The sequence below is a fragment of the Mobula birostris genome, chromosome 3 (assembly GCF_030028105.1).
Source record: "Mobula birostris isolate sMobBir1 chromosome 3, sMobBir1.hap1, whole genome shotgun sequence".
In the NCBI taxonomy this organism is placed as follows: domain Eukaryota; kingdom Metazoa; phylum Chordata; class Chondrichthyes; order Myliobatiformes; family Myliobatidae; genus Mobula; species Mobula birostris.
In genome coordinates, this window is record NC_092372.1 from 219,758,063 (window position 1) to 219,775,027 (window position 16,965).

General features: G+C 42.7%; 1 protein-coding gene across 7 annotated transcripts in view; it reads right to left on the reverse strand.

Moving 5' to 3' along the window:
- The window catches only part of zbtb47b (zinc finger and BTB domain containing 47b), a 289,399-nt gene that overhangs the window by 16,964 nt on the left and 255,470 nt on the right, over positions 1–16,965 (reverse strand). For all 7 annotated transcript variants that reach the window (XM_072254156.1, XM_072254161.1, XM_072254155.1 and 4 more), the window contains exons 4-5: positions 10,192–10,307; positions 3,059–3,203 (exon numbers count right to left, since the gene is read on the reverse strand). In XM_072254156.1, the coding sequence (XP_072110257.1) occupies positions 3,059–3,203; positions 10,192–10,307 (261 nt within the window). The remainder of the gene's footprint in view (positions 1–3,058; positions 3,204–10,191; positions 10,308–16,965) is intronic.

The window sequence follows — 16,965 nt, forward strand, 5'->3', positions numbered from 1 at the left end:
AACAAGGGATTGCTGGGACTGATAGATTTTGCACCATCTTTAACCACAGGTGAAGTACTAGACATCTGAAGGGTAAGATAATGTTGTTTCCCTGTTCAAGGAGCATAGGAATAAGCCAGGAAACTACAGAAGGGAAAACCTTAATTGCTTTCAATTCTGCAGGTCAGGCAGCACCCATGCAATTGAATAAACACTTGAACTTTTGTGTTGAGTCCCTTCAAAAATCCTCATAAAGGGTCTTGGCCCAAAACGTTGAGTATTTATTCATTTCCATAGATGCTGCCTGCCCTGCTGAGTTCTTCCAGGTGTCTATGTGTGTTTTTTTTTTTGCTCTGGATTTCCAGCATCTGCAGAATACACTGTGATTATAGCTTTCAATTCTGTCTTTTTACAAGCTCTCCTTCTCAATCCCATCTGCAGGCACATGCTTACATCAGTATGCTCCTGCCCTTGTGTCACAGTAATTTCTCTTCTCCACAATATCCTCCCTCTAACTTTCTAAATCGTAACTCATTAGAAAAGGTGGAAGAGGGAAAAAGAAATGAAAGTGCAAAAATAAATTGGTGATTCTCAGGTAGCTGGGTAATGTCTGACTAAATGTCAATAAGACTTGGTTCTATGTGCCTCTTTACATAAATTTATTTATTTATTGAGATACAGTGCCATGTAAGCCCTTCTGATAGTGCGGCCCAGCAACCCCCAATTAACAGCCTAGCCTAATCACAGGACAATTTACAATGACCTATTAACCTACCAATCAGTACGTCTTTGGACTGTGGGTGGAAACCAGAGCACCCAGAGGAAACCCACACGGTCATGGGGAGAACGTACAAACTCCTTACAGGCCGCAGCGGGAACTGAACCTGGATCGCTGGTACTGTAAGGCGTAGCGCTAACCACTACATCACCATGCTGTCCCTTATTAACCTGGTTATTAAGGGATTGATAGAAAACTTATTAGGTGATTAGAGCCATAGAGCACTACAGCCCCGAGACAGGTCCTTTGGCCCATCTAGTCAAGCTGAACTATTATTCTGTCCAGTCTCATCGACCTGCACCTGCACCTGGACCATACCCCTCCCATCCATGTACCTATCTAAATTTCTCTTAAGTGTTGAAATCAAACCCACTTCCACTGGCAGCTCACTCCATGTTCTCAGTACCCTCCGAGTGAAATAGACACCCAAGTTCCCCTTATCCACCCTTAACTGATGACCTCTAATTCTAGTCTCACCCAACCTCAAGCAGGAAAAAGCCTGCTTGTACTTACCCTATCTATACCCCTCATAATTTTATATGCCTCTAACAAGTCTCTCCAATCTCTCCGCATTCTCCTGTGCTCCTCACCTATTCAACCTGTCCTGAGACGAAGGACCTGTTCTGTGCAGTACTGCCCTATGACTCTATCAGTGGATAAATAGACACAGGTATGTACACTGTTCAGACCAGAAACTGCAGGTTTGATTCTTAATTTGTGGTTTTACCTGAGCATCTTGTGAATATCTAGTCAGGCTGCAAGAATCGGCTTCAATTCTTCTCCTCAGCTCGAGTAGTTTAGGAGGGGTTAAGAGGATTATGAGCCATACATAGACAGAAGGAACTAGCTCATTGGGCTACACAGTCTGCATGGACAAGTTGGGCTGAAGGGTCTGGTTCCATACTCTATGACTCTAAAATGAACTAAATTCACCCAGGAATCTTGTTCTCTCGCGCTATCCTGGAACCTGCCCTTTGATATGCAAGAACCAGGGTGGTGTAGAGGTGAGCACGATGTTTTACAGTACCAGTGACTTGTGCTCAATCCCTGCTGCTGCCTGTAAGGAGTTTGTACGTTCTCCCCATGACCATGTGGATTTCCTCCGGGTGCTCTGGTTTAGACCAGAAGATATAGGAGCAGAATTAGGCCATTCAGCCCATCCATCATGGCTGTTCCTGGATCCCACTCAACCCCATACACCTGCCTTCTCATCATATCCTTTGATGCCCTGACTGATCAGAAAATTATCAAATTCTGCCTTAAACATATCATCCACTTGGCCTCCATCGCAGTCTGTGGCAGAGCATTCCACAGATTCACTACTCTCTGGCTAAAAGAATCCCTCCTCATCTCTGTTCTAAAGGGTCACCCCTCAATTTTGAGGCTGTGCCCTCTAGTTCTGGATATCCTCATCACGGGAAGCATCCTCTCCACGTCCACCCTATCTAGTCCTTTCAACATCTGGTAGGTTTCAATGAGATTCCCCTGCATTATTCTAAATTCCAGTGAGTACAGGCCCAAAGCTGGCAAACACTCCTCACATTAACCCCTTCATTCCTGGAATAATCCTCGTGAACCTCCTCTAGACTCTCTTCAATGACAACAGATCCTTTCTGAGATACAGGGCCCAAAACTGTTGACAATATTCCAAGTGCAGCCTGACTAGTGTGTTATAAAGACTCAGCATTATCTCCTTGCTTTTATATTCTATTCCCCTTGAAATAAATGCCAACATTGCACTTGCCTTCTTTAAGGTGTCCTCTCACAGTCCTTGTAAATTGCCCTGTGATTAGACCAGGATTAAATCGGGTGATTGCTGAGCAGAGTGACTTGAACGTCCGGAAGGGCTTATTCTGTGTTGTATCTCAACAAAACATTTTTAGAAAAAAAAACAATAAAAACCAGCAAGAACCATTGGTCAGATGACACTTCTGTCCATTTCCAAGGCAAAGAATGGGAGCATGAGTTGGATACTGCATTGACAGGGTTTACTTGTAGATGATTAGTGTTCAGGAAAGGCATGAGATGAAGAACGTGTGTGCATCTCTCACACGCACAGACACACACGCACACACACAAAACTGTTGTGGTGAAGCAGTCAATGAAAGTAACTGGAAAAACAGCCCTTTATTCTCTGAGAATGACAGGAAAGATAAAAGCGTTTAAAGTGTTCTTCCACACCCCACAACAAAAACCGGCGCTGATACACCATCACCATCCTCGGAGATCAGAAAGACCACGTTTGCGCTTTGAACACCACACTTTACACGCGTTTGATCGACAAAGTAAAAATGTCCGTACCAGTGTGCGTCTTCATATGCTCATCGAAATACTGCTTCATGTTAAAATCCTTGCCGCACCATTGACACATGAACTGCTTGTGTCCGATGTGGATGCTCATATGAGAGCGCAACTGATACTTGTACTGGAATCTTTCATTGCAGTTCTAATGATTGAAGACACAAGTGTGAAAGGTAGGATTAGTGCAGCTCCTTACAGAAAGAGCAAAGACATGTACAGCCCAACTCTCATTTGGCCTTTTATATAAAATGGGATGATTTCTAATATCCACCAATGGTATATAATTCATAAAATATAGTACATAGAACATTACAGCACAGTACAGGCCCTTCAGCCCACAATGTTGTGCCGAATTTTCACCTACTCTAAGATCAATCTACCGTTCCCTCTTATAAAGCTCTCCAGTTTTCTATCAACCCTGTGTCTATCTAACTCTGCCATAGATGGTCCCAAACCCAGTTGCGTCAGGAGAAGGTTGGGCATTAGGCTAGCAATTCTATCCCATTAAAAACTCAATGCTATAGAAACACCAACAGAAGCTCTAAAGTCCTCATCCCCGGGAGAGGAAGGGTCTTCGAAGATGGGTTCGAAAGACTGGCCCAGGACAGAGGACTCAGGTGAGCTGTTGATGGAGGCCGATGCCCCTGTAGGGCATGATGGGATAAAAGAGATGTGCACATTCTAGAGGTTTTCAATCAGGACTCTTCTCTCACTTCTGAATGTCCCCTCACAAGATGATGCTGGCCTTGGGGAGGGCAAGTTTTTAAGACCTAGATATCTGCTTTTCTGCATCTGTTAACAGTTACACAACAACCAAATGAAGTAGGCACCAGTGCATGCTCAAATCAGTGTAAACTGATGTGAGCTCCACAAGCAAAGCCATTAGCACCCCGGAGGTAAGATGATTTTTGCCTTTCCTCCATCTCTCCATAAACCTTTTCCTTACCCAAGCTCCTCAAAACAAAATCCCAAACTACCACTGCACAGTGGCCAGATTCAGTCCTTGGTGGGCAGTGATAGTTTGGAATTTTGGTTCAGTGGAACTGGGCAGGTGTGGGGATTGTGTGGTGGAAGACGTGTGGGAGGGGACGTATGGCCAGAGTGCTGTTGCTTGTGCCCAGGGACTCCCCTCGAATGTGCAAGGGTGTTGCCGGGACTTGAGGACACACGTTATAGGGAAACATTGAATGAGGAGTGTTGGAGAATGAGGGGAGATTTGATAGAGGTTTACAAAATTATGAGGGGCATATGTATAGGATAAATGCCAGCAGGCTTTTCCCACTGAGGTTCAATGAGACGAGTACTATAGGTCATAGATTAAGGATGAAAGGTGAAATATTTAAGGGGAACCTGAGAGGGATCCTTTCACAGAGGATGCTGCGAGTGTGGAACGATTGCAACACTGGAAAAGTACATGAGTGTGGGGGGGTGGGGGGGTTGGGCATGGAGGGACATGGTCCTGGAGGTACAAGTCAATGCGATTAAGCAGATAACCGTTTGGCACTGACCAGGGCTGAACGGTCTGTTTTGATGCTGAAGTGCTCTATGACTACATCGAGTAAGCACAGGCATCCCAACAAACTCTGATTACTGGGAGCTGCTGCAACGTGACAAGATAATCCAAGGTTATTAGCATCAACCCTCTAGGCACCTGAACAAGACAGCGACCGTAAGGAATGAAGATTTTGAATGATCCAAGGGTACTACAGTGGAGATCACCCCAGAAAAAGAATGAAAGTCTGTAGCAAAGGTAGCCAAAACATACCAACCAATTCCCTACTGATTGGGAGATGGGGCCACGTAGAACATTGCCTGAGCATATTGATGAACATTTTCCCGGTGCAGGAGGGTGGCATGGAAGACTGGGGCAAAGTCACTGGGTTTTAATGTAAATCCATGCAGGCACTGAGTATTTACACAGAGAGGAAGCAGGAGGGAAACAGGTCTGCACTGGAACACTAGGGACCTGCATTCTTCAGACAAAGGAAATGGTACGCAAATTTTTAAATTCTATAGCAGCGTCAAATTAAAAGCAAGTGAAAGATTCATATAGCACTCTCTTCTTCAGTTGTAAGTTCTTATGAGAGGTAAGTCATCAAATGCACGCTTTAAATAACAAACATCAATATCTCCCAGGATTTATTTTCAATACAAATGTCCTCCTGTCAGCCCTAAAGCCCTTTATTTAATGTTAAGAAGTCTAGTTCCATCTTGACAAGCTTCAGATTTCAAAAACAGAAAGTTGCATCAGGTAGCATTGACCTGAAACATCTCTCTCTCCATGTGTGCTTTGTCTTGAGTATTTCTCGCATTTCATTTTCATCTCCACTAAACCAACTTTAAATGCCTTGGCTGTGTGGGGAATGAAGCATTCAAACCCCAGTGTAACTACCCGTTAGCACGTGACTGGCTCAGAGTTCTTACCCAATGAAGTGTCCCACTCCAGCTGCCAACGGACTGTTACACTTTAACTCTGTACGCTGTACAGAGAAGGATCTGAAGAGGAACAGGACTCCTACTTGGAGCAGATTATCTGACTGAATTTTGATACACATTTTAATAACCAGAATCTCCAATAAGTCAGAGTTCTTCATCAACAATGGTCAATGTAAATCCACATTTGGCTGAAGACACAACTTCAGGTCAAGAGCTGGCCCACGAAAGAGGGCTGGGTGTGGAGGATGGTGGAAGGGATTAAAATCGGGAAGCATTTCCTCAACTATATCTGCAGAAATTCCAACAGTACAGGAGTTGGGATGTTATGTTGATGTTGGGCAAGGCCAAATTTGGAGAAGTATGTGCAGTTCTGGTCAGCTTGCTACAGGAAAGATATTCATAAGACTGGAAGAATGCACAGAACGTTAGAAGGACATTACAGGTACTTGAAGACCTGAGTTACTGGGGAAAGTTAAATAGGTTAAGACTTTATTCCCTGTAGCAAACTTGAAGGCAGAATACAGGGTTTAAAGACAGCATTCTTAGCAGTGTGGAGGAACAGAGGGATGTTGGGGTCTATGTCTATAGACCCCTCAAAGTTGGCAGGCAAGTTGATCGCGTGGTTAAGGTGGTGTATGCTGTGTTGGCCTTCATTAGTTGGTGGATTGAGTTTAAATGCCACAAGGTAATCTTGCAGTTCTGTAAAAACCAGGTTAGACCACACTTGATATTTAAACGCAAACAACAGGAATTCTGCAGATGCTGGAAATTCAAGCAACACACATCAAAGTTGCTGGTGAACGCAGCAGGCCAAGCAGCATCTGTAGGAAGAGGTGCAGTCGACGTTTCAGGCCGAGACCCTTCGTCAGGATTAACTGAAGGAAGAGTGAGTAAGGGATTTGAAAGTTGGAGGGGGAGGGGGAGATCCAAAATTATAGGAGAAGACAGGAGGGGGAGGGATAGAGCCAAGAGCTGGACAGGTGATAGGCAAAAGGGGATACGAGAGAATCATGGGACAGGAGGTCCGGGAAGAAAGACAAGGGGGGGGGGACCCAGGGGATGGGCAAGAGGTATATTCAGTGGGACAGAGGGAGAAAAAGGAGAGTGAGAGAAAGAATGTGTGCATAAAAATAAAGTAACAGATGGGGTACGAGGGGGAGGTGGGGCCTTAGCAGAAGTTAGAGAAGTCGATGTTCATGCCATCAGGTTGGAGGCTACCCAGACGGAATATAAGGTGTTGTTCCTCCAACCTGAGTGTGGCTTCATCTTTACAGTAGAGGAGGCCGTGGATAGACATGTCAGAATGGAAATGGGATGTGGAATTAAAATGTGTGGCCACTGGGAGATCCTGCTTTCTCTGGCGGACAGAGCGTAGATGTTCAGCAAAGCGGTCTCCCAGTCTGCGTCGGGTCAATGGGATGTGGAATTAAAATGTGTGGCCACTGGGAGATCCTGCTTTCTCTGGCGGACAGAGCGTAGATGTTCAGCAAAGCGGTCTCCCAGTCTGCGTCGGGTCAATGGGATGTGGAATTAAAATGTGTGGCCACTGGGAGATCCTGCTTTCTCTGGCGGACAGAGCGTAGATGTTCAGCAAAGCAGTCTCCCAGTCTGCGTCGGGTCAATGGGATGTGGAATTAAAATGTGTGGCCACTGGGAGATCCTGCTTTCTCTGGCGGACAGAGCGTAGATGTTCAGCAAAGCAGTCTCCCAGTCTGCGTCGGGTCAATGGGATGTGGAATTAAAATGTGTGGCCACTGGGAGATGCTGCTTTCTCTGGCGGACAGAGCGTAGATGCAGACTGGGAGACCGCTTTGCTGAACATCTACGCTCTGCCCGCCAGAGAAAGCAGGATCTCCCAGTGGCCACACATTTTAATTCCACATCCCATTCCCATTCTGACATGTCTATCCACGGCCTCCTCTACTGTAAAGATGAAGGCACACTCAGGTTGGAGGAACAACACCTTATATTCTGTCTGGGTAGCCTCCAACCTGATGGCATGAACATCGACTTCTCTAACTTCCGCTAAGGCCCCCCCTCCCCCTCGTACCCCATCTGTTACTTATTTTTATGCACACATTCTTTCTCTCACTCTCCTTTTTCTCCCTCTGTCCCTCTGAATATACCTCTTGCCCATCCTCTGGGTTCCCCCCCCCCCGTCTTTCTTCCCGGACCTCCTGCCCCATGATCCTCTCATATCCCCTTTTGCCTATCACCTGTCCAGCTCTTGGCTCCATCCCTCCCCCTCCTGTCTTCTCCTATAATTTTGGATCTCCCCCTCCCACTTTCAAATCCCTTACTCACTCTTCCTTCAGTTAATCCTGACGAAGGGTCTCGGCCTGAAATGTCGACTGCACCTCTTCCTACAGATGCTGCTTGGCCTGCTGCGTTCACCAGCAACTTTGATGTGTGTTGCCACACTTGATATGTTGTGTTCAGTCCCAGTCACCTCACTATAGGAAGGATGTGGACGCTTCAGAGAGAGCACAGAGGAGATTGACCAGGATGCTGCCGGAATTAGAGAGCATGTCTAATTTAGAGGACGTGAGCTAGGGCTTTTCTCTTTGGAGCAACGGAGGGCGAGAGGCAACTTGACAGAGGTGCACAAGATGATAAGAAGCATAGAAGGACTCCCCACTCTCCCCCAGCGTGGAACTAGATAATACAAAGGGGCATAATTGTTGAAACTAGTAGGGGCACACTTTCTAATTATGCAAGAGACACGTTGGGATGGAGTCTTCAATAGTAGAACATTAAAAGCCGATTGCAACCAGCTTTAATTCTAATAGTTTGACTTTGCATGTGGCATGCTCCTCACACTTTAGTAATGAGAGAGAGAAACAATGCCTATAAAAAGTATTCACAGTGGATTTAATTTGGCTTTTTGACACTAATCAACGGAAAAGACTTCGTGTTAAAGTGAAAACAAATTTCTGTAAATTTGTCTAAATTTATTACATTTATTAAACACAAAATAATTGATTGCATAATTACTTACCCCCCTCAAGTCACTATTTGGTAGATGCACATTTAGTAGCAATTACAGCCTTGAATCTGTGTGGATACATCTTTATCAGCTTTGCACATCTGAGTACTGTAATTTCCCTCCATTCTTCTTTACAAAACTGCTCAGATTGCATGGAGATTGTGAGTGAACAGCCCTTTTCAAGTCCAGCCACAAATTCTCAATTGGATTGAGGTCTGGACTCTGACTTGGTCGCTCCAGGACATTAACTTTATTGTTTTTAAGCCATTCCTGTGTAGCTTTGGCTTTATGCTAGGGGTCATTGTCTTGCTGGAAAACAAATCTTCTCCTAAATTGCAATTCTCTTGCAGACTGCATCAGGATTTCCCTGCATTTTGCTGCATTCATTTTACCTTCTACCTTCCAGGGTAGTTTTTCAGAGTCTGCTGCAGTGAAGCATCCCCACAGCACGATGCAGCCACCACCATGCTTCACCATAGGGATGTTGCGTTTTTGATGATGTGTGCAGTGTGGTGTTTAGCTTATGCCAAACATAGCGTTTAGTCTGATGGCCAAAAAGATCAATTTTGGTTTCATCAGACCACAGAAGAGAGTTCATGTGAGTTTTTTTCAACAGTGGCTTTCTCTTTGCCACTCTCCCATAAAGCTGTGACTGGTGAAGCACCCAGGCAACAGATATTGTATGCACAGTCTCTCCTATCTCAGTGACTGAAGCTTGTAATTCCTCCAGAGTTGTCATAAGTCTCTTGGTGGTCTCCCTCACTAGTCCCCTTCTTGCACGATCACTCAATTTTTGAGGACGACCTGCTCTGAGCAGATTTACACCTGTGCCATATTCTTTCCATTTCTTGATGATTGACCTAACTGTACTCCAGGGGATATTCAGTGACTTGGAAATCTTCTTGTATTCATCTCCTGACTTGTGCTTTTCAATAACATTTTCATGGAGTTGCTTGGAGTGTTCTTTTGTCTTCATGGTGTAGTTTTTGCCAGGATACTGACTCACCAGCAGTTGGACCTTCCAGATACAGGTGTACTGTTACTACAATCAATTGAAACACCTTGACTGCACACAGTGATCTCCATTTACATGACTTCCAAGACCAATTGGCTTCACCAGTGATGATTTGGCGTGTCATATTAAAGGGGATGAATACTTATGCAATTATTGTGTGTTTTATATTTGTAATTAACTTAGATCACTTTGTAGAGATCTGCTTCACTTTGACACGAAAGTGTCTTTTTCTGTTGATTAGTGTCAAAAAAGCCAAATTAAATCCACTGTGATTCAATGTTGTAAAATAATAAAACATGAAAACTTCCAGGGGTGGGTGAATACTTTTTATAGGCACTGTAACTGGCTGGGCTTCCACCAGCTCTGCTTTTCTTCCTGCACGTAGCATCTCTGACCCCTTAACTTTAGTCCAATGGCCCTCAATGGTCCAGGTCAGTTGTACCATGAAATAACCCAGCACTTCAAAAGATATTTCCCATTGACACTGGGACCATATGAAATAACATTAAAATGTGATGAAAAATATTTTAAGGAGTAATAAGAGTGAAAATTGCTACTGAGGACTCACAGGAACGGTCTGTTGAAATGGATTATTAAACAATGTTTAAGTTAGACTCATTCTGATAAAGTACGTATACATTTTGCAGAACAGCGTGAGGGTTCAGAGTGGATTTATCAATCTAAGGTGACACTCACCTCACATTTGAAAGGTTTCTCCCCTGAATGCTGCAGAGAGTGGACTTTTAGTGACATGCTGCGTTTAAATGACTTCCCACATGTCTCGCAGGTGAATGGCATGTCCTTCGTGTGAGCTGAAACAAAAACGAACAGTAACAGGAACGATGCAAACAGGAATAAAAGTGACATCTGAAGTTTTCATAACCTCAGGAAGCTCTAAGACACCAGTGACACTGAAGATCTGTGAAGTGAAGCTATTACTGCTTCTGGAAGTCCATGAACACTACCTCACGACTTTGCTGTCCTCTTGCACTTTTATTTAATATCCATCTTATTGTAACATATTGTAATCTTTATTACGTCTTGCACAGTACTGCTGTCGTAAATCAACAAATTTCATGACATTTATCAGTAATAATAAACTGCGTTCTGATTCCAAAAAAAGATGAACTGGATTTTGAAAGTCTAAGCAGATTAATAAAATTTATAAGATTAATAAGATTAGTTTTGCTTCTCATGTTTTGATATTTTGACAAACTTTTATAGATGTGTGGTAAAAAGTATATTGACTGGCTGCATCACAGCCTGTATGAAAACACCAATGCCTTTGAATGGAAAATCCTACTAAAATAGTGGATACAACCCAGTCCATCACAGGTAAAGCGCACCCACCCCAGCACTGCACACATCCACTTGAAACGCTGTCACAGGAAAGCAGCATCCATCATTAGGGACCCCCAGCACCCAGGACATGCTCTCATCTGGCTGCTGCCATCAGGAACAAGGCATAGAAACCTCAGGACTCACCACCAGGTTCAGGAACAGTTATTACCCCTCAATCATCAGGCCCGTGAACCAAAGGGGATAGCTTTACTCAAATTCACTTGCCCCATCACTGAACTGTTCCCACAACCTTTGGACTCACTATCAAGAACTTTTCATCTCATGTTTGTGATGTTTATTGCTTATTTCTTTCTTTCTTTTTATATTTGTGCAGTTTGTTGTCTTTTACACAGTGGTTGAACTGCCAAGTTGGTGCAGTCTTTCACTGATTCTGTTATGGTTATCATTCTACAGATTTATTAAGAATGCCTGCAAGAAAATGAATCTCAGGGTTGTATATGGTGACATACATGTACTTCGATAATAAAGTTACTTTGGACTTTGAAATGCATCATCCGTGACAAATCAAATCAGCGATGATGGTGCTGGGGTAGCCTGCAAGTGTTGCCATGCTTCCGGTGCCAATATAACATGCCAAACTCACTAACCCTGGCCATACACCTTTGGAATGTGTGAGGAAACCCACAAAATCTCAGGGAGAACGTACAAACCCTTGACAGGCAGCGGTGGGAATTGAACACATTTTCTCTCCAGCCACTTTTCCACGTATTGCTGCAGGGACCAACTTAAAAGTTTCACCCCCAGATGCAGAGATTCTAACTGGTATATCACAGATATACACCACAGAAACTGGTCCTTCGGTCTGTGCCAACCATTAATCTTAATATGACCTGAAACATAGTCAGTTTCCTTCCTGCCACAGATGCTGCTTGACACACTGAGTTCTTGCAGCAGATTGTCTGCTGCATCCATTTGTACCAGCCCTATATATAGTCCCCATATTCCCACCAATTCCTCCCAGAATCATCCAGGGATAACTGTATGTGGCCAATTACCAACCACACCTCCGTGGGATGTGTGAGGAATTAGAACTGCCGGAAGAAACTCAGGAGACATCAACTCCACACAGGCAGTACCAGAGGGCGAGGACTGAACCCGAGTAAATCGACCTGCGAGACTTGACTAGCCACATCAGGGTGCCGTCCTCATCCTCGAATGAGGAAGTTTATTGTTCACTCTTTCAGAATAGGTTGCTAGACCTTTGATCTAGCAAAAATGTTCAAAGACTAATTTTGAAAATGTGCACAGTTGTAGACATCATCTGTATCTGGCGCTCCCAGTGCAGCCTCCTTTACACTGGGGAGACCTATCATAGATCAACTTCATCAAGCACCTTTGCCCTATCTGCCTCTGAAGGCAGGATTTTCTGGTGGCCACCCATTTCAGTTCCGTTTCCCATCTCCATTCCGATACGTCGGCCCATGGTCTCCTCGACTGCCACAATGATGCCAAACTCAGGGGTTGGAGGAGCATCACCTCAAATTCCATCTGGAACGGCATGAACTGATTTCTTCCCCCCAACCTTTTTTATCCCCCCATTCTAGCTCTCTTCTTACTCCTTCCCTTCTCACCTGCCTATCACCTTCCTTAAGTATTTTTGTAAGAAATATCTAAGTTGGAGATACTTTAAAAATTGTGAGTATGAAAGAGAATATTTATCAACTAATTGTTCAAAGGACGTCAGTCTACCTTCTTTAAATAAATCCAAGAAAGAATTAATACCTTTATTTTTCCAAAGTAAAAGAATTGGATCACTCAAAGAAGGCTTAAAAAAGTAGTTTCGATAAATTAAACTACAAAGCTTAAATTTTTTAAGATTAAAAAAATTGTGGAACGGAAGCCAAGTTTGTAAAGAATGCTTAATCACAGGGTATAAGTTTAAAGTAGCAACTTTAGCTAATTGTATAGGCAAAGCAGCTCCTAATAACGAGGTTAAATAAAACCGTTTCACAGCTTTCAATTCCAAATCTACCCAGATAGGCCAACCCTTCTTATCAACCCAATATAACCACATTAACAGCCCAGTAATACATTCTTAAATTAGGCAAAGTGAGACCTCCATCCTTCTTCAACTTTTGTAAATGACATTTATTAATTCTTGGTCTTTTATTATTCCAAATAAAAGATAAAATAATAGAATCAATCCGGTCAAAAAACTGCTTAGTCAAAAAACAGGGATATTCCAAAATAGATATAACAATTTTGGTAAAATCATCATTTTGACTATATGGATGCGACCAACAAGTGAAAATGTAAGTGGACTCCATCTACTAAATAAATATTTCACAGAGTCTAGCAAAGGAACAAAATTGGCTTTATAAAGATCCTTATATTTTTTAGTGATTGTGACACCTAAATAACTAAAAGAATCTGTGACTTTGAAAGGAGTATTGTCATACATAGAAACTGATTCATTTATAGGAAACAATTCACTTTTACTAAAATTTATTTTTTATCCTGAAAACTCTCCAAATTTATTAAATAATTTTAACAAGGCAGGAATAAATTCCTCAGGATTTGATATATAAACCAATAAATCATCTGCATAAAGAGAAATCTTATGAATGGTCTCATTCACAGAAATCCCATAAATATTTTTAGCTTCACGGAGAGCAATAGCAAGGGGTTCTAATATTAAATTAAATAACAAAGGACTTAATGGACAGCCTTGTCGTGCCCCCGTGAAAGCTGAAAAAAAGAAGACCTACAGTTATTGGTAATAACAGTAGCAATAGGAGCTTTATATTTCATTATAATCCAATTATTAAAATTAACACCAAAGCCAAATTTCTCTAAGACATTAAATAGATATTTCCATTCGACTCAATCGAACGCTTTTTCAGCATCCAAAGAGACGACGCATTGTGGAGTTTTAAAAAAGGACAAATATATAATGTTAAATAGTCAAATATTGAAAATTCGTAGGAAAGGTGGTACTTTGGCTTGGGAATATGAAGAAATTAATAGGATTTTTCAAGACTTTTACACTGAACTTCATAAATCTCAATGTCCAGTAGATTCTTCTAAAATGGATGCTTTCTTACGGAAGATTGCTTTTCCCAAAATCTCTGTTGAAGATCAAAAAACTCCTGATGCCAAAATTACCCAAGCCGAAATTCATAAAGCTATTTTTTTGATGCAGTCTGGTAAAGCCCCTGGACTTGATGGTTATTCTGTAGAACTTTATAAAAAATTTGGAAAATTGCTTTCTCCGTATATGTTGGAAATGTTTAAGGATTCTTTTGTGAAAGGTGATTTACCCTCTACTTTTTTGAGGCTTCTATCTCTTTAATTCTTAAAAAGGATAAAGATGCTACTGATTGTGCCTCATATTGACCTATTTCACTATTGAACATTGATGCTAAGATTCTGTCAAAGGTAATGGCCAATCAGTTGGAGAATATTTTGGGAAAAATTATTTTTAAAGATCAGACAGGTTTCATAAAGGGTCGTTATTCTTTTTCAAATATTCGGAGACTATTTAACATTATATACTCATCCCCTTTTAAATGCCTATCACCTTCCACTGGCACCCCTCCTCCTTCCCTTTCTTCCATGGTCCACTGTTCTCTCCTGTCAGATTGCTCTTTTTCAGCCTCTTCCACCTCCCATTTTCTTATTTCATCCCCTCCCGCACCCACCTGCCTTCGCCCTCACCTGGGTTCACCTATCACCTTCTAGCTTGTACTCCTTCCCCTCCCACCTTTTCATTCTGGCTTCTTCCCCCTTCTTTTCCAGCGCTGATAAAGGATCTTGGCCTGAAACATCAACTGATTATATTTCATTAAGAGTTTGAGGAGATTTGGTTTATCATCTAAAACAGATGATACCATGGAGAACATTCTGACAGGCCGCACCACTGTCTGGTATGGGGGTGGGGATGGGTGGCTGCGGCACAAGACCAAAATAAACTGCAGAGCAGTAAAATTAGCCAGCTCCATCATGGGTACTTGCCTCCGTAGTATCCAAGACATCTTCAAGGAGTGGTGCCTGAGAAACATGGTGTGCATCATTAAGGACCCCCACCACACAGGACATGCCTCTTCTCATTGCTACCATCAGGAGGAACAAAAGCCTGAAGACACACACTCAGTTCTCCCCTTCTGCCATCTGACTTCTAAATGGACACTGAACCCATGAACACTATCTCACTACTTTTTTTCTATTTCTGCTTTTGTACTACTTATTTTAAGTATTTTATATATATTTTACTGTAATTGTTTTTCTTATATTTATCATGTATTGCAATGTACTGCTGCCACAAGGTTAACAAATTCCGATGTTATTAAACCGGAATCTGATTATTCCTCTCCATAGATGTTGTCTGACCTGCTGAATTCCTCCAGCAATGTGTATGTGTTGCTCTGGATTTCCAGCTTCTGCAGAATATCTTGTGTTTAAGTCAAGATTACACAGAAATTAACTGCACAACCACCCCAGATAAACAACACTGATGAATGCCAGCCTCTGGAAGATGGCTGTGGAGAACAACTTCCCACACTTAGCCACCGATTTCCAGATCAAAAGTTCTACTTTTCCCTCATTTGCTCTATCACTTTTGTGTTTGGTTGGGCCCAGGTACTCTGTCTCTCTCAAAGTGCTTGTACAATTGGAGGCACGAAGTTCAGCAGTTTATTAACACCATAAGATATAGGACCAGAATTAAGCCATTTGGCCCACTGAATCTGCTCCACCATTTCAACACGGCCGATCCAATTTTCCTCTCAGCCCCAATCTCCTGCCTTCTCCCCATATCCCTCCATGCTCTGATCAATCAAGAATCTGTCCACCTCGTCCTTAAATACACATAAAGACTTGGCATCCACAGCTCTCTGTGGCAAAGAATTCCACAGATTCACCGCTCTCTGGCTAAAGAAATTCCTCCTCATCTCCATTCTAAAAGCAGGCCCCTCTATTCTGAGGCTGTGTTCTCTGGTCTTAGACTCTCCCACCATAGGAAACATCCTCTCCCATATCCACTCTATCAAGACCTTTCACTATTTGATAAGTTTCAATTAGGTCACTGCATTCTTCTGAATTCTAGTGAATACAGGCCCAGAACCATCAAATGCTCTTCATATGACAAGCCATTCGATCCTGGAATTATTTTCATGAACCTCCCTTGAACCCTCTACACATCCTTCCTCAGTTAAGAGGCCCAAAACTGCTCACAATACTCTAAGCAAGGCCTCACCAATGCTTTAAAAAGTCTCAACATTACATTTTTGCTTTTATATTCTAGTCCTCTTGAAATGAATGCTAACATTACATTTGCCTTCCTCACCACTGACTCATCCTGCAAATTAACCTTTAGGGAATCCTGCACAAGGACTCCCAAGTCCCTTTGCGTCTCAGATTTTGTGTATTTTCTCTCCATTTGCAAATAGCCAACCTTTTAATTTCTTCCACCAAAGTGCATGACCATAAACTTGAAGCTATAATCTTCTTTCAGCCATGATTCACTGATGCCTACAACATCATACATACTGATCTGCATCTGTGCTACAAGTTCATTTACCTTATTCCGTATACTGCGCATAATCAAATATATCACCTATAGTCCTGTATTCACCCTTTTCGATTTTGTCTGCCTTTTACATTGCAACTCATCCTGTTGACTGCAATTTTGCCCTATCATCAGCCTCTCCTCAGTACACTTTGCCTCTGTTTATAAACCAACTACCTCATCTTCAGCACTATCATCTGCCTTTCCTACAATACTTCTTGCATTGAAATATCTACAGCTCAGGACACTAGTCGCACCATGCTCAATCTTTTGACTTTGCCTGAGGTCTTACCAACATCTGCCTCCACAACCTCTCCACTAACTCTGGTCCACCCCGCACCCCCCCCCCCCACAAATCCAGTTTAAACCCACCGTGCAGCATTTACAAACCTTCCGACTAGAATATCAGTTCCCCTCCAGTTCAGGTGCATATCGTCCCTTCTGTACAGGTCCCACCTTCCCTGGAAGAGAGCCCAATGATCCAAAAATCTTATGCTCTCCCTCCTACACCAACTCCTTAGCCACATATTAAACTGTATAATATTCTTAGTTCTGGCCTCACTAGCACATGGCACAGGCAGCAACCCTGAGATCACAACCCT